The sequence below is a fragment of the Paramormyrops kingsleyae genome, chromosome 7 (assembly GCF_048594095.1).
Source record: "Paramormyrops kingsleyae isolate MSU_618 chromosome 7, PKINGS_0.4, whole genome shotgun sequence".
Taxonomy (NCBI): Eukaryota; Metazoa; Chordata; class Actinopteri; order Osteoglossiformes; family Mormyridae; genus Paramormyrops; species Paramormyrops kingsleyae.
Window position 1 is genome coordinate 35,278,813 of NC_132803.1, and position 23,968 is coordinate 35,302,780.

Sequence of the window (23,968 nt, forward strand, 5' to 3'; positions counted from 1 at the left end):
CAGAGAATCATGTCAGGTGTTATTTTAGTCTGTGCTGCAGTCTGCAGACTCATATCTTCTGCAGTGATACTATTGTTGTGTGGAGTTCAGGAGAAGAAAATAGTTCCTAGATTAAACTGCTTACTACAAAATCTATGGATTATCTTGAGTAACCCGATCATGATTTCTGGTAAGAGACATTGCTGTTGGATTTTTGAAATGTATTTTTCTAGCACTTTAATCACCAGATAAAGAATGCCATTCACTCCCATTATATTCAAGAAAAGTCCAACATTTCTACAACTAATATCTCCAAAACTAGGCAACTCCTAGTAGAACAACCTTGATGAATAGATCGCACAAAAGCCCCTCTAAAACATATCTTTTTCAGTTTTGACAAAAAAATTATATAAAATACCCAAATCGCTGTTTAAATCTCGGTCACACTCTCACAGGTGTCCTTTGTGCTGTATGACCACGGAGCATGTTTTTTCACCACGAAATCCATGGCACATGTGTCCCACGGCGGCTGGAAAACTCATCACTGTCACTCAAATCTCCGGATCGTTTCAGCCGCTCACCTCACGCTGAGGGACGGGTGCTGCATATTTGAAGCGCTGGACCTTCAAGGATGTGCTGTTTTGCCATGGAGAGACAGCTCATCGGGGTGGGAGGTGGGGGGGGTCACCCGCTTTCCTGATAAGGACGTGTGAATTGGATAAGACCCAGGGGGACATTCCCTGCTTCTCACGTTCCTCCAATTTGAATGGATAGATAAAAATAGGCATTCAAACTAACGGATGGGGCCACTTAGCACAACAAGCGCAGTATGTGGAGAGATACTGTAGTAAAGTTTGGTAAGTCATGGACCACCATTGTACTTAATTGTCATTAATTGACGTGTGACCCATACAGAAGGGGAACTGGGACCTTGCGGAGATAGCAAAGCTCATTGAATTGTGCGCTTGATCACTCATCCTAAATGGGGGGCAATGACCACACTGGCTCATCCCCATGCAAAGCAAACAAATGGGACCCCTAAGCTCATCACTTGAGACAGAACACCAAAGATGGTCAGCGGGGGTTTAAGATGCCCCCTCAGATGAATGAGCATTCGCAGCTGGGTTTAATCTGTACCACTTCCAGACGCGGCTAAGCTTTAACACTCTCGAGAGATGCTGTAACAGATAACAGGTGGGGCGGGGGGGGGGATCTGTCTGGCCGCACGGACGGGGGGGAATCGCTCTCAGCTCAGTGACGGCTCGGGAGATAAGGAGCGAGGAGGCGGCTGGAGGCTAAGGAAGGCCAGATGCAAATAACTGCTGCCCCCCCGCCGGCTCCTGCAGCTGTTGTCGAGGATGCTGCCCATGAATGGCGTGTCTCAGTGAGGACACCAACATGGACACAGAGGCTGCCTGATGTCGGACAAACTCTGGCAAGCCCCCCCCCCACTGCCTCACTGGGGTATTGCAATCGTGGTCAGGAACATCCCCTGTACCCCCCCCCCCCAATAAAGTCACATGTAGAACTACTTTCAAGAACATCAAAGCCCGTCCACTGAGCTGCTCCTGAGCCCAGGGCCGGAGACACATCTGCCTTCCTTCAAACGGCCAGACAGCATATTTTACCTTTTTAAGCTGCAAGGACCCACAAAGGAGTTCACAAATTTACCATGACCCATGATTCAGCAGCATCCGTCCGTCCCCCTGCCGCCCCCACCCACCACCTCCCGATTCCGCCAGTGCCCAGCCCATGCGGAGCGTCTTCAACCACTCTTTTGAAACCTGAGACCCTGACGCCCTCGAAAGCGCCCTGAGTCCTAGCACTTTAAAGTGTTGAATTATGGGTCCTGACCCAAAGTGCATCCTGGGAACTGCGCTCCAGGTAACAAGCTGCACATTGGCAGAATAAATTTTACTGGCACGTTCCGCTCTCACTGCTAGAACACGTAGAGTTTCTTAAGTATTGCACTAAAAGTAAACAGCTGAACCAGTAAAAGCGATCAGGTTAAACAATTTTGTTTAAACAGTAATCTGATGTGCTATGTCACCAGCAGGTACAGCACCTTTCAGATCATTAATTGCATTTTATGTTGCCTACACTTCTTATTTTACATTTCTGATTTGTGGTAGGTAGTAGAATCAATACATTTTTGAGTTTGCGACAATAAAAAAAAATACAAGAACTTCCCCAATTCCAAAGACCAATCTAACAGTCTAATACATATTTCAGATATTCCTCTCCAGAAAAGCTACATTTTAATTTTTTTAAGCTGGAATGATTATTAACAATTAATCAGTTTTACGATCTTCCCGCAATGGTAGACGTCTTCACTACCCATTATCAGCTTTCTAAATCTCAACGAAAAATCTTTGTATTCCAGTTTCAAGTTTAAAATGAGTAGGACACAAAAATCTAGGTCGAGTTTTTTTTTTGTTTGTTTCGACACTGTTATTAATTCCATATTTCAGTCTGATATTTTACCACCCATAAAATGTAATTCACTGTTTGTATTGATGCCCTGTTGCTAAGTAAAATCAAATAAATTTTGTTTTTGAGGCGTACTTGTAAACTACAGCATTTTAACAGACCGCCCCCCCATCATCTTTAATTTATTACCCCAGTAATGTGTAGAGGGGAAAAGAGTCACCTTTGAGAATTTTAATGGACACTGTGGCGCACCGCCCGAACAGGTAAGTAGATTAAAGACCAATCGATACCAGATCATCCAATCGATACCAGATCATCCAATCGATACCAGATCATCCAATCGATACCAGATCGCTCAGGGAGATGAAGTCAAGCCAGAGGCGCCAGACCAGGGCCGCGGAGACATTGGGAAGGTTAAAGACATGGGCAACTGCATTTCACACAAATAACTGAGTGCCACTGAAGGGCAAAGGGCATTTTTTTGGTTCACACATCTTGATCTCCATCGGCGCTGTGTTACACAGTATTCTGGCCTTCCCTGTGTCTCTGATTTAGTAATGAGGCGAGTGGCTGAAAATAAAACAGACGGAGGACGTGTGCGTCAGAAGAGAGCCGGGATTTATTCTGTGGTCTTTCGGCAAACCACAGATGGTGGGTGTCGTCATTACATTACTGGTGTGAATCCTGAGTGATAGCAAGAGATGCACATATTTCCAATGTAATTGAAGGATTATTGTGAGCATTTGTTAGAAATGTCCAGCGGTGTTCGTTCAGCGCAATGCAGTTATTATTAAAAAACAACTTAGATTGTGATCATTACATTTTAGATAGAAGTTTGTCTTACCACCGATCGGGTTCTTTCTCAGTCAGAATTTGCAGTGCTTTGATTTATTTAAAATGCAAGCAGCCATAGAGGTGAAGGGCCTGGGACATCTTGCCGTTCTATACTTTGCACATTCTTCTGCAGAACTCTTAGGACCCAAAGTAGGGAGAGGCCCACATTTTTTCCTTTTTTTTAAATCACAGTTTACTTGTAACATAACAGCTCTTCATTCAAAAGTCTCTAATATCTAAGATCATACCGTGAATAACGCGTTGTTATTATTATTATTATTATTATTATTATTATTTTAAAATCCGATTATTAAAAATAAATCCTTTATTTTAAAAAGGCGATGGCATCTTAGGTGGAACGCATCATCATCCCAGCTTTTGATCCACATGTTTTAGCATTACTGCTAAAGCAGTCCCTGGGTGAAGGTTGGCTGAACTGTATTGTGGGTGTAAATATGGAGATCACATACAGAAGAACAAGACGACCCTGCTGGCAGGTACAGTCTCTGGCAAAGCGCTGCCTGTTGACATAGTTTGCTCTTTCTTTAGTGTTTTCCTTCTCTTTTTGGCCCTTGGATAAGTTTCTCCACATCCCTTTGGAAGACAGAAAATGTAGCCCAGCTGATGCAGGATGTTTTATGGCATCTTTAAATAAAAGCCAAACCATATTTAATTGATAATAAATTGTGAACGTTTCCCCAATTTCAAACACACACGATGAATGCGATACCAACTATCGTCACTCTTGGGGGAAAAAAAAACGCCAGTGATTCGGAATGTTCCTCATGACGGGATTGATGGATAGGGCCAAACAGCAGAAGAAAGAGGCACCATGAGATAAAGCTTAAGACTCATGGAGCAGAGGAGTGGAGGTTTTACAGGGCAGCTGACGCTGCTTTTGGGGGCTGAGCTGGGTTCAGCGTGTTAGACCTCTGTACCAGTGATCGGCAGGCCCAGGTTCAAAATACACGTCTACTTTATGCTTTGTAAAGCACTTAGGTATATGCTTGTCATCTTGACATGTACTCCATAAATACATTTTACTTACTTACTTACTATGTGACTGTTTCCACCGATGAGTCCCTGAGCGAGACCCACAACCTCCAATTGCTTTGGGGGTGCTGGCTGACCCTATGCTGTGACCCCCAGCCTTTGTACTCACCCAGGTATGTGTCTGTGAGTCTCGTAGAGAGCATGACGGCACAGGAGAAAAGATGATATCTCCACAGGGATGAATTAAGCATCACTGTTCTATACTCTTTTATTCCTAAAGGTTGTCATTTCCAATCCCATCCTTGGCAGGGTAGCCACATGTCTGTTTGCCCTATGATCAAGGCCCTAAACTGCTAAAAAAAAATGCTTCAAGGGCCCCAGATGAATGACTAAACCTGCACTCGGACCCCAAGCCTCACTCTTCTCTCAGTAAGTGTGTGAAAGTCTTAAAGGAGAGAATGATGAAATACATGGGAAAAAACGCATTCCAATGTACCTACACTCATACTCATGACAAATAAAGCTTGATTTCATTCAGCAGTAACAGGATCAAGAAGAAATAAAGAATTATTGTTTAAAATTAAGGCATAAGACTGACATTTGGCAGATCACCATGGAAAAACACCCTGGACAAAGGCCTCGTTCTTGGAGACTCTCAGCCCAGCACACCTGATTGAAGAAAAATATATACTGATGCCTACAAATGAAGGTGTGTTGCCTTGACAGCCAATAGTAGAAAAGCTGCCACTTGTTTCCTGCCAATCACGCTGTTCTGAGTCCCACGCTGAGGCCCTGTGCGTCACACGTGGGCCGTACAGGTTACATACCTCAGATGGTGATGTCAGGTGTGTATGGTGCCAGATCATCATGTCTAGTCCACACACCCTTTCAGGAGAAGTTTCCTTGCCCCTCAACCCCCACGAAAAATCCCAAATAAGCAATAGCTAGTCTCCTCAGTTTCCAAGAAACTGGGGGATTATGCAGATATGAGACACTTTCAGAATCAGCCACGTAACCAGTCAACGTCATCTTTGCACAGAAATATATGAAGGATTTGATGTTTAGTGGTGCCATATATTGATCCGCCAGGACTGTGGAGTATACCACGACCTTCATGGACAAACACATACTGTAATTTAGGCAAATTCCTCTCACTTATGCCCCTTGGCGATGTGCCAAGTCTCTAACACCAACAGCAATGAGCTGGCCATATGTTATAAGGAGGAAATCAAACTCCTTTAGCTCTGTCCAACCATATTTTGACTATTCAGCATTTTGTACATCTTGTACATCAAATATGTCAAAAAGCATCAAATAAAAAGGCACATCCCAGGCATTCTCTCAGAGTATGATTTATCAGTCCTATTATATGCTGTGAATTACCTACGGCTGCCATGAGATAAATACAGAAAGATCATTTAAGTATAGGAAATATACCAGAAAATATACCAAAAACCTTCATATACACGCACACATTCAACATGCACAAAGATAATCATATTGCTGTACAAAATTACATGTAATACAGCCCTTAAACTTTTATCGTTGCAGCTAATTTGTGATAGCTGCTGTCTGTTCAAAAACTGAAACACCATTTTCCAACTCAGAAACAGTAGGACATGTCCAGTGGAGGATTTGGTTTGGACGTGTCTCCGGGCTTATTTATTAAACGCGTCATCGAAATTAAATTTAATTCTGCCGAGAAGCAGAAATCCTGCGGGGATGGGGGTGGGGGGCTTAGAAGGAACCGACAACTGTCCACTAAATTTCACAACTCATTCTTCCTCTCTTCTAATAAGTGACTGGGAAAAAGATGATGTTGGATTTCATTATTCAGGGTTCAGTTGTTAATTTCCTTTTTTAAAAATCCTCATGGGAAAGAAGAGGGAGGATAGTAGATGGCTTTGCGGAAACCAAAATAAAAAAAAAATGAGAGAGAGGGAGAGAGAGGGGGCAGAGGCCGTCGTTCCTGATGCAGTGCCTCCTGCCTCTTCGCCTTGCTTCCACAGTTCCTCCATGCACACCTACCTAACTGTCTCTCTGGATAATCTGCCTAGTGATTTAGGAGCTTCTGCCTGTTTGTGCAGTTTGTGCATTCTTACTTCCTGTCATTTAACAAAAACAGACGTCTGCTGACCAGCTCCCCTGGCTCTCCCTCCCCATCACCCGGAACATTCTGTCCAAAGGGCTCCACATGGTGAGCACCTTCCAGGAACGCCACCTCAAATCTGGCTCCCGTCCAAACCCATCCATGGATCCACTCAGCACCATCTCTGTATCAGATGTATTAAAAAAAAAATCCCAGTCCTGAATAGGATCAGACAGCAGTCCAGCTAATTGATCTGAAACCAGGGCTGCTACAAACATTTCTTCAGAAGTGGTGGAAAGGCATGTGTTTTTAAGCGATATCGGAAAAACAGCAGAAAACCAGGGATGGTTTCCACAGCTGTCTCTCCCACCAGATCCAGCCAGTTACTACTATGCCTGGTAAGCTACGTTCTAACCATTTCTGCCGATTAATAAAAACATAACCTCTAATATAATCTGCAAAAACCACACTTAAGACACCTCAATCAATCTAACAAATAATGGAAGCAGCATCAAAAAGTGTATAGAGGACAAACAACATAAAGGTTTTGAAAAGAACAACCTTTAGATAAAATGTTAAGTGGTCTAACATATATCATCACAAAATCATAAGAATCATAAAAAAAGAAAAACAGAACAGAATTTTTACAAACGCCTTGTTATTGAGAATCATTTTGTTTTATGATCTATACATAATATCACAAATACAGACTAATATGCACAATAGTCAAGGTGTAATTACAGTGATGCATGAAGTATTTATCTTTTAGTAAATCCTTTTTAATACAAAGAATTGGTCTGAAGACAGAGCCGTGGGGAACCCCAGAATTTCCTTTCTGTAAAGTAAAAACAGATTTTGTACACATATACATATGTACACTCATGCATGTATTTATATGTGAAGTTATATTCATCTTTTTATCATGATAAAATGTACTACAAGCAAGCAGTGTTTTTAGAAAGGACCAACATGATATATACTTGCAAACACTGTAGAAATACATTTTGGCATTTTGACAAACATGCGACATTGTGAAACATATGCAATGTTTCTGAAAATGTTGTTATTCTTCACCAACTCATTAACTAAATGGAATGGTTTAAAACCAGAAATTATATCCATCTGCCCATCTATCTTCTAACCATTTATCCAGAATAGGATTATGGTGGCAAATTATATGTGTTGTTTACAGGAATAGACCCATTAATAACAACAGAAAGAGTTTTAAAAATGTTAATTAAGTGAGTCAACAAGGTAAGTGTAGCCAGGTGAAGTGTTAAATTAAATCATCAGTATACAGTATGCTTTGCCCTCTGCTAAATAAATAAGAATGTAGGTTAGTAACTCTATGTCATAGTCTGAGGAGACCACAACAGACCTTGGGAATAGTGTCGTAAGCATCCAGTAGCCTGGACATAGTTATAAAAGCATTGCATAATATTTTGGAGTTTGTCAGTCCACTGTAAGACAAATGGTGGAGAAAATTATTTGCTGGTGACTACATAGATGTGGCTTTCCTTCAAAAATAATTTCACAGACCATTAAGAAATATCAGACAGGAAGTCCAAAAGAAGCACCGGACCACATCCAAGGAACTGCAGGCCTGCCTTGCTGCAGCTGATGTTGGTACCAATGGCATTCACAGGATGCTTCCCAAACACGCTATAAGCATTTTGACTTTGTCAAAGAGTAGCATGATCAAAGACAGTTTTGGGAAATTGGACTTTTCATGCTCATCCACAACAACAACAGCAATGGCCGAAGTGTGGGGGGGGGGGGGGGGGGGGGCAATACAGGCACAAAATAGTAATAAAAATTGCAATAACAAGAGGAAGAAGAGGAGGAAGAAACATCACAGCCTCTCTTCATGACTTGAACTTGTTTTCAAAATGGAAATGACAATTCTACATATTCAGGCAAATCAACTAACTAACTACCTGACTGACTGACTGACTGAGCTAAATTAAATCTAGTACTACTAACAAAATCTAAGTAACATGGTATTTCTGAAGTCAGCCCTTGGGGGCCCCCAGACGGTCTGCTTTTTTGCTCCCTCCCAGTTCCGAGTACATATGAACCAATCAATGAGAAAGAGGGAATACCTGGTGCAGGTGTGCTGGGAACTGGGAGGGAGCAAAAAAGTGGAACCGTCTGCAGTTCACCAGGACTGGCTTTAGAAACACTCCAGGAACAAAATGGAAATGTGTGTTGGACAGGCAAACATAATGAGACCTAGAGCAGTCGGTCCCTGCAGGCAGGACTGCAGGTAAATGTAGACAAGCTCAAGCAATCCTGTAAGCAAGACGCTAAATACTGCCCCAAAAAGATATGAGAGAGTGAGTAGGAACTATTGAAAACATTTGGCTCATGTCCTACAATGTCAAAGGATGAGCCAGAATTAAAAATTAAATGGTTTACCAAAAGAGTATGTATTTAGCATCTGTTTTTCAAGTTGTCCTCCTTTAAATACTAGTTTGTTTTTTACAAACACAAAGCATCATAAACATGAGGTGCCTTAGAATTCATTGAAATGTCAAGTGCACCAATATTAAACAAATAGATAATTCAAAAACATGTGTTAAATGAAAAAGCAAATGAGCAATGCAATAAAGAAAGCATTTGGGCTAGGCTCCCACTAGTTACAAGGAAACCGGTTTGATTTAGTCCTAGAAGACATCCTTCAGCATCCAGCAGAAAGCTTACCTATCACGCTCTGCAGGGTTTTAAATAGCTCCCCTTTGCTTTTCCACATTTTTGTCTCCCGAAATATGGAATAAACTCAGGCAGGCCTTAAATGGAAATATTTTTACAGTCTTCAACTGGAAGGTTAGATAACAACCATCCAGAGTGTAATTTAATGCAAAATGTTCATTCAGTCTGAGGTAAAATATTTCTGAGGTTTCCTTCTTAGAGTTTAACCTTGGTCTTGGTTGTAGACTCGGGCTAAATTTATTGTTTTGACTGGTTCCTTTCAATGCTTTAAAATTTTTGGGAAACAGAAATCATTCCTGATCAGTCTCGTCCAATTCCTCTGGTACAACTATTTTCATGCGCAGTCTACCTTGGATTCCAAGTCTGGCAAAGGTTAGAGGAATGGTTCTGTGTTATTTTTAATGGTCCGGTCGCTACCCCCCATCCTACCCCCAAATCCCATCCACATACGCAAACAAAACCACTGCATTATACTATATCGCCTTCTCCATTTCTCCCTGCCTGCTTGGTGGCAATTGACTTTTGACTGCAGCTTCTCCAACGGCCCAATCAAATGCCTGAGAGGCTCATTTGCACCAGTTGCCTGTACTTGGGTCAATCAACAAAAAAATAAATGAATGTCAAAGGCTCGGCCTTACAGATCCTTCCTTGATATTTTTAATCCGTCATGCACAGAATCATAACTCTGGGACATGCCCGGTTATCGTTCCAACTCTGCTGCCAGCCACAAATTTTGAAAAATAGCGCTCAAGAAAAAAAAAAGAGAGAGAGAGAGAGAATAGAGAGGAGAGGGGAAGATGTGCCTCCTGAAGAATAAATCTCAAAGTAGCTGTGAAATATGATCCACGACATGAGGACATTTATGCAGGTTAACCCCATTAAAGATTTCTAAAGAGGGCCCCCATCCCAGCTTCAGAGGCATTTTACTCGAGAATCTTGATTTAATGGTAGCTTTCTTTCTTCATGGTCCAAGCATTAGAATATAAAACGACAAATAAATAGGAAAAAAGCCTCTCGCACCGGCAGTGCCCATCTCGAATGTCACGACAGTACGGGTCACGGCGGCCCACTCAAGTAGAAGCAATAAAACCTTCAAATTTAGCAGGCAGGGGTCAGAGCTAATTACATTATCATATATCTGAAAGTCCGAGCAGATGAGGCAAGGATGCCGCCGCAAGGTCAAGTGATTTTACAGCGCCATTGGCGACGGGGACCTCGCTGCATCCGCTTTTGGAGACGATCCTCCGTAAAAATGCTGACTAGGGAAGAAAGTACTGGCTGCAGTCTAGCTGTTTCACCACAAACAAAAATATGCTTCATTTATCAAGGGTATTGGTGGATAAAATGACTGGCATGATATAAAGACATTCTGATGGGTAGCTGGGAATCACGACTGATTCATAATACATTCAACCATTTATCCTTATCCAGTCCCAGTGTGGCTCTTACCCAGGATGCATTCTGATCACTCCAAAGACTTTGTGCTGCTCGGTAAACCTCACCACCTCGACGGCAGAATTAACAGAAAAACAGCTCCATTATCTCACTGACATTTCAACATATCTGGCTCATCATGCTGACAGTTGACTATAAACTTGCCCTAATTAACACAAATATACTAGTTTCCTCAAACGGACACCAAGCTTCCGCCCTATCGTATGGCTCCCATGATGCACTCATTTAGCACATGAAACAGCAGGGATATCCTGAATGAGAGGACATCTGTCCGCTGCTGCTTATCACCACTTTCTTTTGGAACAATCCAGCTATTTTCAGTGGCTTGGGGTAGTGCTTATCCAGGCTAGTGCAGCAGGCCTGGTAGAGATTAAAACCTTATTTACAGTGAAGGCTACTTCTACAAAGATGATAATCTGGGCAGGTTTGTGTTTTATACAAAGATTATATCAACCATTGGTGGGAGTGGTTGGCAACAGTTAATGCTGGTGACTGGGGTTGGATGGCGACAATAAAATGAATGATTTCTAATAGGTGTTATGTGAGTTACTCTTTGGCTCCCTGAGGGCTGCTAGTAGCTCATGATCAATGCATTGGCAACCACCGGGTTAAAGTATAGGAATTATAATTTGAAGGGGTTTCGATTAAACCACCGCAAGAAAAACAACCGCTGGATGCGAATCGCATCAGTTGATGTCCAGGATCTAATCCATATGAGTTCCTTCGGGTAAAGCAAGCAAATAAATAATACAAATAAAACCAGTGTGTTCTTCATTTAAAAGAACGGGCAGGAATGCGTGCAAGTTGGAAGACACACATGCTGGTTAAAAGCTTTTTATTAGGTCTCCGAAAATGCAGCTAATTGATTGAGTAAAGTCGTTGGGGTTCCTACGGAGGCGCTAGCGAGTGCTGTAATGTTTTTACAGCGTTTCCAAAGCAAACCATGGATGCTTAGTGGCCCAGCGAGATGCATATATCGTGAGAGGTGGAATTTTGACTCTCTGCCTTCATTTTAAATGCCTCTCCTGTGTTTTGAAGCTCGTTTGAAGTACTCTTGCAGAGTCGTTAACGCACCCAGAAGCGCACCATCAATGGAAGCTTGGAAAAAACCAAGGTCGTCATGCGAGGGTCGGGGGGGGGGGGGGGTGAGGGTGGGGTAACCGGAGCATGTGTCACATATCAGTTAACTAAGTATCAACGACCTGGCTGAGTCCTCATATGAGACCTCTATGCATGTTATAATTAGCAGGATGAATAATGGTTTGGCAGAGTATTATTATTAAAAACACAAAGTAAAATCAATTCATCATAATTACAATGACTGACCAGATATAACAGCCATCAGCCATTAAACACAGAGGCTCTGGATGCTCAGCTATGAGCCACACAAGAACAGGGGGCTCCGGGAAGGTAGAAATATCAAGGGATTTTGGTGAAAGTCCTGCAAGAAAAGGATGCTCCAGAACACTGACAATAATGAGGGGATTTTAGCGTACTCCAGGCATGAAAATGCTGCGGCCTTTTGGGGCCCCATAAGCCAGTTTCAACCTGTGAAAAAAATCGCTGTTAAAACTGCACTTGTTGAAAAATACACTGCACATGGCCAAAAGCGTTGCACTTTGAGGTGAAAATGTGCTGTCCGTACATGGCAACATTTAGCATTAGCTTTACGTAATGGTCCTTAGAGCAGAAAACGTCTGTGCGTGGGCAATTTGTTTCACCAATTCTTTCACCGTGGAGACCACTTAATCAAAGACAGAAGGCCGGAGGGACCACAAATGCATCTCTTTCAGTCTGGACCCCTTTGTGCTGAGACAAGAACGACGGCGTCCTTTATAACAGGGGAATATTAGATGACAGAGCACTTACTATAATTCAGTGTAACTCAAAGCTTCCAAGCGATTGACAAGATTAAGTTATAATTCTGCAGTTCATCCATAGGGTCCGCGGATAGGCTGCGGACAGCTTTGGCCCTCTTTTACTTCCGAAGATGGAACGCTCCCAAAACACATTAGGATAATAGGAAAGAAGGGTTACCTCCACTTAAGTGCAATTTCACTTTGAGATCAAGAGACCTAAAGGACATATTAGCAGCGGGATCTTTATCCAGAGATATTTTTATTCCGGCTATCAGGGAGGTAAAGGTAACAATAACTGCAGTCATTAACAAATAATCGAGAATTTTCTCATTTGTGAATACAGCTACTGATGTGGTACATTGAGCTATTTAATTACTGTAATATCCTGAAGCATTTATAGATGCATATTAGAATTAGAATTAGAATTTGGTGATCAGTGGTCATTGTTAACACACCACACCACAGCACACAGTGCGCAACAACGAAATGTGTCCTCTGCATTTAACCCATATGTGACTTTCGTGACATAGCAGGGGGCAGCTAATTCAGCGCCCAGGGAGCAGTGCTTGGGGACGGTACCTTGCTCAGGGTACCTCAGTGGTGACTGGCTGGTGGGGGATTCGAACTTGCAATCTTTCGATTATAAGTGCGCTTCCCTAGTGCAGTGGTTAGTACTGTTGCCTCACACCTCTGGCACTTGGGTTCAAGTCTCCGCTGGTGTTCCACATGTGTGGAGTTTGCATGTTCTCTTGTGTCATTGTGAGGTTTCCCCCCACAGTCCAAAAATATGAGGCTAATAGGAGATACCAAATTGCCCATAGGTGTAAATGGTGTGTGAGTTTGCCCTGCAATGGGTTGGCACCCCTTCCTGGGTTGTTCCCTGCCTTATGCCTGTAGGCTCTAGACCTGCTGCAACCTTGAACAGGATGAGTGGTTTCAGAAAATGTATGTATGTGCATATATATATATATATATATATATATATATATATATATACATATATATATATACACACACACACACACACCAATAGAGCATTCAATTGCACTTACATTATTATTTTCTGATTATGTCATTACTAACAGATACGCCTACAGTATAAATATATATTCCATATATATCCTATACTTTTAAATGATATATTTTTATTTATTTATTTATTCTATCACATATATAATGAATGGTAGCAGCAATTATTGTTCATCCACACAGTCATTTTGACCTTCTCCATCTACATCGTTGTGTTTTATTTTATCAGCATGTGTTATTGTCTCTACCATTGTATTTTTCAAGCTACTGGATGACTAAATATCCTTCGGGATTAATAAAGTATCCATCCATCCATCATAGTATTCATATCTGTCTTGATTTTATTCCAAGGACTGAACAATGATGGCCTGTTAATTGACACATTAAGGGGACATAGATCAATAAAACGAGTAAGTCATTAGGACATTTAAATAGCTTTTGTAAAAGCTATACAAACACAGCAGAAGTAAACAAAGCTGGAAAAACACACCAGTGTGAGTATATTTGTTATACAAAGATTCTGGACACTAGGATGCCATCTGATACTTTTCCTACATGGTCATACCTCTTGATAAATACTATATATACAGGGTAGCAAATGTTTGGCTTTAATCCTGCATCTTCAGATATAATAAGGACTTTTAGCACCATGCTGTTTACAGGCGAGCTCATTCCAAACAGCTAGGCTCTGGTAAGCTAAGGGACGAGAGGCACATAACCTGCTTGTATCAAATGCCCCAGAGGCCATGTAAATGGGTGCCAGCTGATGTAGAAGAAATTTTCAGTTGTGTGGCGAGACTGAAGCAGGAATGGCCCAGGTCAGAGAGAGGGAAAGAGAAGGAGGGATAGAGAGGGAGGTAGAGAGAGGGAGGGTGAGAGAGAGGTACACAAAGATGGAGAGGTAGAGGTAGAGAGAGTAATAGAAGAGAGAGGGAAGGAGAGAGGTAGAGAGAGGATGGGAAAGAAGAGATCAATGGAGAGGTAGAGAGAGAGGTAGAAAGAATGGTAGAGGGAGAAGTATTGGCAAAGAGAGGGACAGAAGATGATAGAGGGAGGGAGAGTGAGAAAGGGAGGGAGAAAGGGAAAGAGAGAGAGCCCTTAAGCAGCTCTGCTGCTGTGTATAATCATGGCTGGACTCGTCCTTGGGGAAACTGTGATTATCAAACGGGAGAGAGGAAAGCAGACAGGCCGCGTCTGGTGCCCCCACAAAGGGGGGAGAGGGGGGCTTCTCTGGAACTTATTTGTCAGGGTGAACTTTGTGTACAGCAGGCAAGCATGGGAGCTTAACCCATGAGGCAAAAGCCAGGCTAGTTGTAATGCAACGTGGCCTGCAGGAACATACTGAACGTATGCGCATGCCAGACTCACTGTAATACAACGTGGCCTGCAGGTATTCCTACACCAGGCTTGCTGTAATGCAACGTGGCCGTACAGGTACATACTGAATGCATGCATATGCCAGGTTCGCTATAATGCAACGTGACCTGCAGGTACAAACTGAATGCAAATGTACGGCAGACTCACTGTACTGCAACGTGACCTGAAGGTACATATTGAATGCAAGCGTACGCCAGACTCACTGTAATACAACATAGCCTGCAGGTACATACTGAATGCATATACACACCCCGATGTTACTCGGGTGGGAGGCTGACACCGAATAGAGCCACACAGCCAGTAAATACTCGTGTTTACTGAATAAAACCTATCAGAGAAAAACAAATGGCTTATTGCAATTTGGAAGAACGAGGGGACCTGTACTGCCCCCTGGAGCATGTCCCTTGTCATGAAGCAGGACTCACCTCTCTGGTCAACTTTTTAAAATTAAATTAAATAAGCAGTTTAATGCACTTGAACTCCTTGATGTTTGCAGGCTGGTAATGCGGTCCAGAGACATGCTGTGATTGACAGGAACTCTCAAGCCCTAGTGGGGTCGAGTTCAGGATGATGGAAGTCGGGAGTGAGCCAGCCAGGGTCAAGGGGCAGGAGGAGTAGACATTGATGCAATTTACCTCTCCGAACAGTACCACCTGAGAGTCAGGCTTAATGTCCATCCGCTATGTCCATTTGTTTCAGTGGCTGCTGTGTCACATGAAATCTGCCTTCTGACAAGCATCTCCAAAAGGACCGAGAGCTGGATAGGGATGATCAAATGCACCCTTTCAGCTGTCAAAAATGTGAATTGGACTAATCGGTTGAATGACTCCAAATACAGTGGCCTAGATGTTAAACATCAAAACACTGGCAGGAGCGTGTTGGATTGTTGCTCTTGTGTAACGTCCCCTGAACCAGAGAGACAGCTGATGAAGTCCAAGCGGATGCTAGTTCTTTAAAGACAAGGTCACACCCTGCATCCATTATCTATGGAGATGCTGTCTGTTTAGTTTGCCCACAAGCTCATGGGATTAAAACAGTGACTGGAAGACAGAAAATAGTCAATCGATACTGAATATATAAGGGCAGAGTGATCTGACATTGAAAAGTAATGACCCCCCCCCCCCTGCAAAATAGTCCTCACACCGCGGCAACCACTAAGCAACAGTGGGTGGAGATGTAAGTGGTGGAAGGCAGTGGGTATCTCACCTGTTTTGGATTTGCATCAGCTTGGCTGTGCCGACTGGCCGCTGTAACATAAGCCCTCCTTCCTTTTCCGTATGAAAATGTAAGTGTGATCCCAGAGGGGCAGTGAAAGCTGGGACCCCAGCCAGGGCGTGCTCCTGCTTACACATGCCGGTGGTAGATCATTCACGCAGACCACAGTCGGTCCTGGCATCAAAAAAGGCACCACTGTGATTCTGTTCTCCTCTCCTGGTGCAGGACGACGGTCGCTGGTTTTTTTCTGTCTCCCCCCATATTGATCATATTGCAAACCAAAGAGAGTCTATCTTCGGCTAATTAACCCAGCCGATGGACACCTGCCAGGTATAGGCAGGGATGCCCTGGGATTTACGATGACAGTCTGGGTAACAATAATTAAAAACACAGCGCAGACAATAAAAAGCCGTTCAGATGTTTACTCTAACTCAGACCATAGTTGTACAGTAATATGTCAATTAAATGTATTACTTAATCAAATCTCTCATCTAATTAATCAAACTTCTTGGATGATAATTTAGCAGTGCTTGCTAGAAGAAACTAGGCCCAATACCTCAAGATCAGATGTATAAATTTTATGTTTTATTTATTTAGCAGATGCTTTTAAACAAAGCAGTCCCTGGAGCAACTAGGGTTAAGGGCCCCGCACAAGGGCCCAACAGTGATTTCACTCTGCCGATCATGGGATCTAAACCAGCGACCTTCTGATCTTACCCCACTGATCCACACACCACCCACTCAATCCTTTACTCTTGTAATAGGTCCATTCTGCTTCTACCTACAGTAGAAAGGAGTGACGTGTTTCAGAGACCCGTCCACACATAAAAATTTATACTGCAAAGTTGCTGCTCTCCCCCATAATAGTAGTGAGATCATACATATTTACAAGTTTACATTCAAAGAAGCACCATAGTCAATATAAAAATATAGGTCATAGGGAAAAAAAATAACAAAGTCGCATTTAGTTAGAAAAATTTATTCAGTGATTCTCATCCACACAACCAAACGACAGAAACAACTCAATGGCATAAAGGAGAGATGGAACAGCTGTTTTGGTAGCTGTAGGGTGGTGATTACCAGAAACAGGCTCAGAGGCAAAGCTGGATTACATCACAAATATCTTTTCCCCGGAACCGTCCTTGGGACTCGACCCAAAACACATGCGGTAAAACCGAAACGCACTCGCAGAAAGAGCCTACACACGCAAGTTGCCAAGCTTCTGCAAACCACAGGTACAGCTGACAAGCGTTCATGGGAAAGCGGTCAAGCGGCGGCCACTGAGCATATGGCCTCACTGACGGACGAGTCACAGCGGGAATTCTGCTGTTTCTACGAGGCGGTACAGCTGGGTATTAAACCAGTACCATTCAGCATATAGGTCCATTACTATACATGTATGTGTTCCTCTGCTCCTTAAACATAGAAAACTACATTCTAGAAAGTTCCAGGTGCATGGATCTGGCCTCCTGCATGGCTAAGTGCCCAAGCAGAGGAAAAGGCCCAGATCACTCTGACGGGAGGCCAGCCGGTTCTTATCCGCGCCTCCACTCACCTCCGCGCCTTCTTCTCCTTCATCAGCTTCTTGCTCTCCTCCCGCCTGCGCTTGTTCACGGGGTTGCGCGGGTCATAGATCTCGAAGGTATCCTCGTCCGGCACGTTGGCATCCTTCACTTTTCTGGTGTGCTCGTCGAAATGGAGCACGTGGACCATCCTGGGTTGGGGGGTGGGGGGGGGGGAGCAGGAGAGGATACATTGCTGGCAATGTAGCACATAATGGATAAGCAGACAAAACAAGTCATTAAGACATTAAACAAAAAATTTAGATGACTGCTTGTTAAAAATCTCTCTTCCAGCCTTTCAACATTTTACAATAAACATTTATAAACTAAAGTTCAATTTTCCTTTTGTTATATATACCTACAACAGAGAGAATATAAAAAAAGTTTACAATTAAACCTTTATATTTGTATTTTTATATTCACATTTGACTCGCCTGTAGCTTTACATCCACATTTTAATTATAAATCACTGACATTCTTTCCCTTGGATTGAAGTCAAAAAGAAAGATTGCAACAGAAAACAATGTTTTGTCTGCTAAAGTTTCATAGCAAACAAACGCGACCCGGCCAATAAACATGCTAAAATGTTTAAGGGTGACTGTAAGGGGGAATGAGGTTACCTCTACCTCAAGCCGCATGTAGCGACCGAACACCAAAAATTCTTGCTGCCTGACCACATGAGAACAAGGTCCTTATGCGGAGCAGAAAGACAGATGCCTATCTGCAAGCCGGTCCCCCCGTCTCGTGTGCGGTGAGCAGCCTCGAGCATTGCTATGCGACCGCGAGCATTCCGTCCAAGAAGGAACACATGTATGGGGACAGACAGGCGAGACATTCGACGGCCACAAGCCCCTCAAACGAACAACGAATTACGCTCATGTTTGCCCAGGTACACACATAATGATGCATAAGCATCAAATTCTTGCTAATATTATAAGACAGGCAATGCCAATAAAACGGAGCTAACTTTAGGGCTTTTGACCTTTATCCCATTTTGTTTTCTTCAGCATTAATCATCTATGTATTATGAATGATTTCACGTCTCCGGGCAAATATATTATGGGATTATGCTATAAATATAACTGCTACACAATGTAACAGGTAGAGCAGGCTTATTAGTTTATTTGGAGGCATCCAATATAAAAATAATGAACTGAATCATGCAAATAAATACTAATTGTGTTGGATACAAAAGCAGCACTAAAGTGAACTGAAAGATCATAATTATGTTGAACAAACATGAAAAGGAATGACCCCGGAGCTGGAAGCAAAGCAACGCCCTGGACGGATATGAAGTAGTCGGCATGCCCCCCGGCCCCCTGGGACCCAGCTCCGGTGGTATCGTGCCCATGGTTCCACAATGGGCCTGGGGCACATTTCCCTGGCAAATTATGGACCCACTGCGGTGGTCTTAGGAAAGAGCCTCTTTTCCATGCGATGATTCAGGTATCCACGGCAAACAAACTTAAAGGCAAATAACATCACGTTAAAAACAAAAATAGTTATGTTATAATGTTAGAAACAGGGTTTTGCGATATGCTAATATATTTCGGATGACGAAATAAAAAAGTCTTTTGTTTCATATACAGTATGTGTTCATATTTCGTGGTGTCGCAAATGTTTACGGCAACATTTTTTCATCATTTGGATGACAGTTCGCAAAGTTACAATAATAATAATTGAATAATAATAATTGACACTTTTATTAATCCCCGTGGGGAAATTCTTTTTATGCCTCCCTCAACTTGCTCTTTGTTATTTGTGACCCACAAAAGACAATCAACAAATATGTACCAAGATCCACAAATATTTAACAATTGACAAATATGCATTTTTTTGTGTTGTGTAAAATCATATCCACAAAAATTGTGTACAGCGATTTATACATGTGAAACATGTTTTGCGCATCTGTGGATCACGTCCTGTCTATTTGTCGATCGTACTATTTGTGACTTCCCTCCTTTTGATTTGCTGATTTTTGTTTAAGGGTGGTGTGGCTGGTAATGCTTTTTTAATAGTTTTAATAGTTTTGTGACTAGTTCTACGATCCCACTACACCCACTTGCTATTTTCTGCAATGTGATGGCATGGATAAACCTAAGTAATACAGACATGTCTTGTAAAGTGTGCTATAAGCATTAAACTATGGGGAACAAAGTACACTTACTAGCCCAATAATTCTATGTTTTGTACTTTAAACGGACACAGTACAGTTATTATTAGTAATGGAAAAGTACTGCGAAGTTAAATGGACACTACAGTTATTATTAGTCAAGAAAAAGTATTGCGAGGTTAAATGGAAACAGTACAATTATTATTAGTAACGGAAAAGTATTGCGAGGTTTAACGGGCACAGTACAGTTATTATTAGTAACAGAAAAGTAGGCTATATTAAGAGGGAACAAAAAACTATTGCAAGGGAACTCAAAACTATTAAAAAAATATTTTCCCACCAAAACCTCATAAGGACTCTGTAAACCGTATCTGATCTTAAGGAAAAAAATCACAAAATAATCACTATCCACAAATATGTATTTTTATATATGCTGTATAAAATCGTATCGACAAAAATACGGATCGATCTGTACACCTGACATGGATTGTGCACATTTGTGGATCACTTTCCGTCTATTTTTGGAACACTACATTTGTGACCTCGCTCCTTTTTATTTGCGGACTTTTGTCCAATTCCTACCGCAGCTGATCTGTAGAAAAAAAATACATAAATATGAGGTGCAGCCGTGATATATATCATTATTAGGATATGAGATTTCGTCTTATCACACAACCATAGTAAGAAACATTCATTCATGTGTGAGTTTGAAACTAAGCCTCTCTGACAAATTTATATTCTGAGAATGCTTTATTATATACTATTACATACTGCATTTTATTATTCATATTATTATTATTAATAATAATAATAAAATACAGACGCTCCTCTACTTACGAACTTTCAACTTACGAACTTTCAGACATACAAACGAAGAGGACTGTAAGTCCAAATTGTGTTCATTGGGCTCCCGTTTCCTGTCCGCAACATCAGTTTTTTTTCTGCGCGCCAATTCTGCCTAGTACGACTTCTGGCTGCTACTCCCGCCGCGCAGCAGCGTAGCGTGCGAACTCCCAGCATCCTAGTTCTTTGTACTTGCGTATACCCTTAAAATGATGAATAATGAGTTACGGACATTGCAAGTTATGAACGGCTGTTCGGAACTTATCTCGTTCGTAAGAAGAGGAGCATCTGTAATGACATTTATAAAATTACTTGACAACAGCAGGTTCAATGAATGTTAAAGATCGAATACAATAAAATGTTTTAATTTTGTTTTATTGTAAAAACTGCTATACATTTTGCACCCACAGGAAACGTGAATTTTTTGCTACCATATTGAGTATGAGTCAATTAAAAGGCCATACTTCCCTAAAGCTGCATTCACATGATAAGTATTGAGCGTTGCACTGAGCTCAGTGTCAGCGCTCTGTCCTTGTGCATGAGTGCGTTGCTGCGAAGCGTCACAGAAACAAGTGCCGAGACATTCTCATAAAGCACTCGCCTCTGACGACCTTCTTTTTTTTGGTTGTTTATTGTAGTACTTATTATTAATTGTTACATTAATATTTTTCTGCATAATGACTACAATGTTAGAAATAAATATGGTCTCTCACTGGTGCTAAAGAGCAATAAACCTAACCTCAAACCCTCCATCCTTGTCCAACTGCCAAGCAGCCACCTTTTTTCTTAGATTGTGCTACGATTTTAAAGTTGTAATATAAAACTTGGGAAAGTGCTCCACACAAGCTACAAGCTTTTCTTGCATCATTTCATCGCTGTGTTGTTTTGGCTCACGTCATGTACAGCTATTCTCTCATTGGCTGCACGCCGGAGAGGTAAACAGTGGATGGGTCAAAGCTGAATCTGGTTGAACGTTAAGTGCAGCATCAAACACGACAAATCTGAGTAGAGCTTGTCACTCAAGGCGCGATGCGAGGTAGCCAGTCAACACTCAGCTCCTCAAAGACAATGATGGAATGGCCAATCACTTAGTATGTGTATGCCCCCTAACAAAGGGGGGGATGGCCTGGGGTGTTTCTGCCGGACAGCAGCTGTTAGGTACGCATGAAGGAGCTGTCATCACCGGTCTGGGGCCACGCCCACCCACTCAGGTGGTGATGGCAAGACCAATCGGAGCACAGTACATATTTGTATTCCAAATTAAGGACTTTAGGAGACGTGACAGTTCAAAGGCGAGCCTGTGGCTGAGCAGAAAAGCCTCACGCCAGGAGCCCAAGCAGCATCTGATAAGAGCCTTGGTGATGACTCCCCCCTTTCCCTACACTGCCCCATATTTATGGTACATGATTATGGCTCTACCCTACAGCTCAGTTTGCACTTATCGAAAATACGCCCCGACCACACGACCACCACCCGACCGGCCAAATCCCTACCACCGCGGGTCCCTGTGCACTGCCCCTGATGCCAGATTTCAGAACAATTCCCAAATTTATTTTTCTTAGCGTTTGAAAACCCGCCCCCCGGGGGGGTGGGAGAGCGGGTGCCAGTCTCTTTGGGGGGGGGGGGGTTGTAGACACAGATGGAACAGTTTACACTCCTGGCCCAGACTTGACTTCCAGCGTCTGACCTATTGTAACCCGTGTTCCGCACACGGGGTGCACGGATCACTCCAAAAAGTGCTGCAGATTCCAGACTCCCAATGGTCTTTTCTGGGAGACTGCAGTAAGCCCCCCTGTACCTCCCACACCTTTTTTTCTTATGCTTTCAGTAGAGGAAAACTCCAGGGACGACTTAGCAAGGCACCACACCAGAATTGACGTCAAAAGTGTCAGCCTACAACCGTAGGTTTAAAGCAGTTATTCATACGGATTTAACGCTATTTCTGGAACCTTCTCAGACGGTCACGCACACACATGTTGTCTCTGGCCAGGAACCCCATGTGTACTCTTAGCATTCAAATGGTTTTTTCAAACCCAACAAGTCAACATCTTCAGTAAACACACTTTCTTCGAGGAGAGGATTGACAGATCACAAAGGTTTGTGCAGCTTTTGAACAAATCCAAAACCTCATTATTGCAAACGTATTTGAGCGGTGAACACTGCCAACAAGTCAAAACACCAGATAAAATAGCATTTATACCACAAGGCATTACTTTTAAAGTCCTCTGATTGCTATTTTAAAGTCCTCTGATATTATACACGTTTAATTTTCCTGCTTGGCCCGGTTACTGTAAGTGAACTTGTGCGTTATCTGCAGGCGAAACTGCTACTGAACAGCAGGGCCTATTATGTCACAGAAGCAGAGGAGTCTCACCATATCAAACTTCTCTTTAATAGCCGCAGATCTGCCTTAAAATGGGCCGAAAGGAAACAGGTGAGGTTCACTGTGTCCATGGGTGCAAAAAAAAAAACAGTCGTTGTTATGTTTCAGCTACGTTGGATTTTTAAACCCAACGTTTACAGAAGATTCCAGTCGTTTAGGTTTCCAGTAATGGCCTGGAAAGATGAAGAGCACAGCCTGATGTACTTTTCACAGCAAGACCTTGGAAATATACCAACACATAAGAGAAATGCAAAATAGGAGCACGTCTGACAAGTTAATCAAACTGAGAAATATATTTTCACCAGGCCATAAAAGGGGACAGACACAAAGTCTCTGCAATATTTTTGAGGAGTGTACCACAAAGTTCCAGTCGCTCCTAAACGTTCAGGCAGGGGGAAATGAGAGAACCCATACCAGGCTGAAAAACGTCCTTGTCACAAAGCTGACGTATAAATACTACCCCTATTGTGAAAAAGCTTGAGCCGGTATGTACCGTGTGCAGCGTTAGCTTTGCCAGAAGGCTTGCTGGAGTGTCTCTCAGCCACTCTGACTGGCCAGCACTGTTTTTTCCTTTCTTTTTCCACATTGATATATTTAAAATTATTTACTGTTGATCCCAATCTTGAATGCCTGGGATTGAGATTAAATGTCCATTTCAAATGACTCATTTGACTTAATTGGGAATATAATTTTACAAAGCAGTTTTCCAGGAGGAAAAAGTACAAACCTTATAACAGCAGAGACAGTCAGGCAGACTTTAATCCAACGAGTTCATCAACCCTCCAAACACATAGCGGTGAGTGTTTTCGAAATACAAGTCCTACAACTAACTGAATATTTGTTTAATTAATGCATAATCTAATAATAAAGCTATTTACTCCTCCCATGGGTTTTCCAGTATAAAAGTATTTTCAGCATCCGCCTGCCGTTCAGCGACCCTATAAGTAACAGCAGCTTCTCAAAGCACTTCTCAGTTCGAATAACCAAACAACAGTCAGTTCAACATTACTGCTAATGCAATTCAGAAACAGGTGAGGAACTGAAAGTCTGGAGTCCCATCAACTGACTGAGATAAACGTCTCCTGAAAAATCCTA

General features: G+C 42.4%; 1 protein-coding gene across 1 annotated transcript in view; it reads right to left on the bottom strand.

The window, feature by feature from the left end:
- Positions 1–16,935: 16,935 nt before the first annotated feature.
- Positions 16,936–23,968, bottom strand: part of cwc27 (CWC27 spliceosome associated cyclophilin) — a 40,949-nt gene continuing 33,916 nt past the window's right edge. The window contains exon 14 of the mRNA XM_023796781.2: positions 16,936–17,686. Within this exon, the coding sequence (XP_023652549.2) occupies positions 17,524–17,686 (163 nt within the window). The 3' untranslated portion in view covers positions 16,936–17,523. The remainder of the gene's footprint in view (positions 17,687–23,968) is intronic.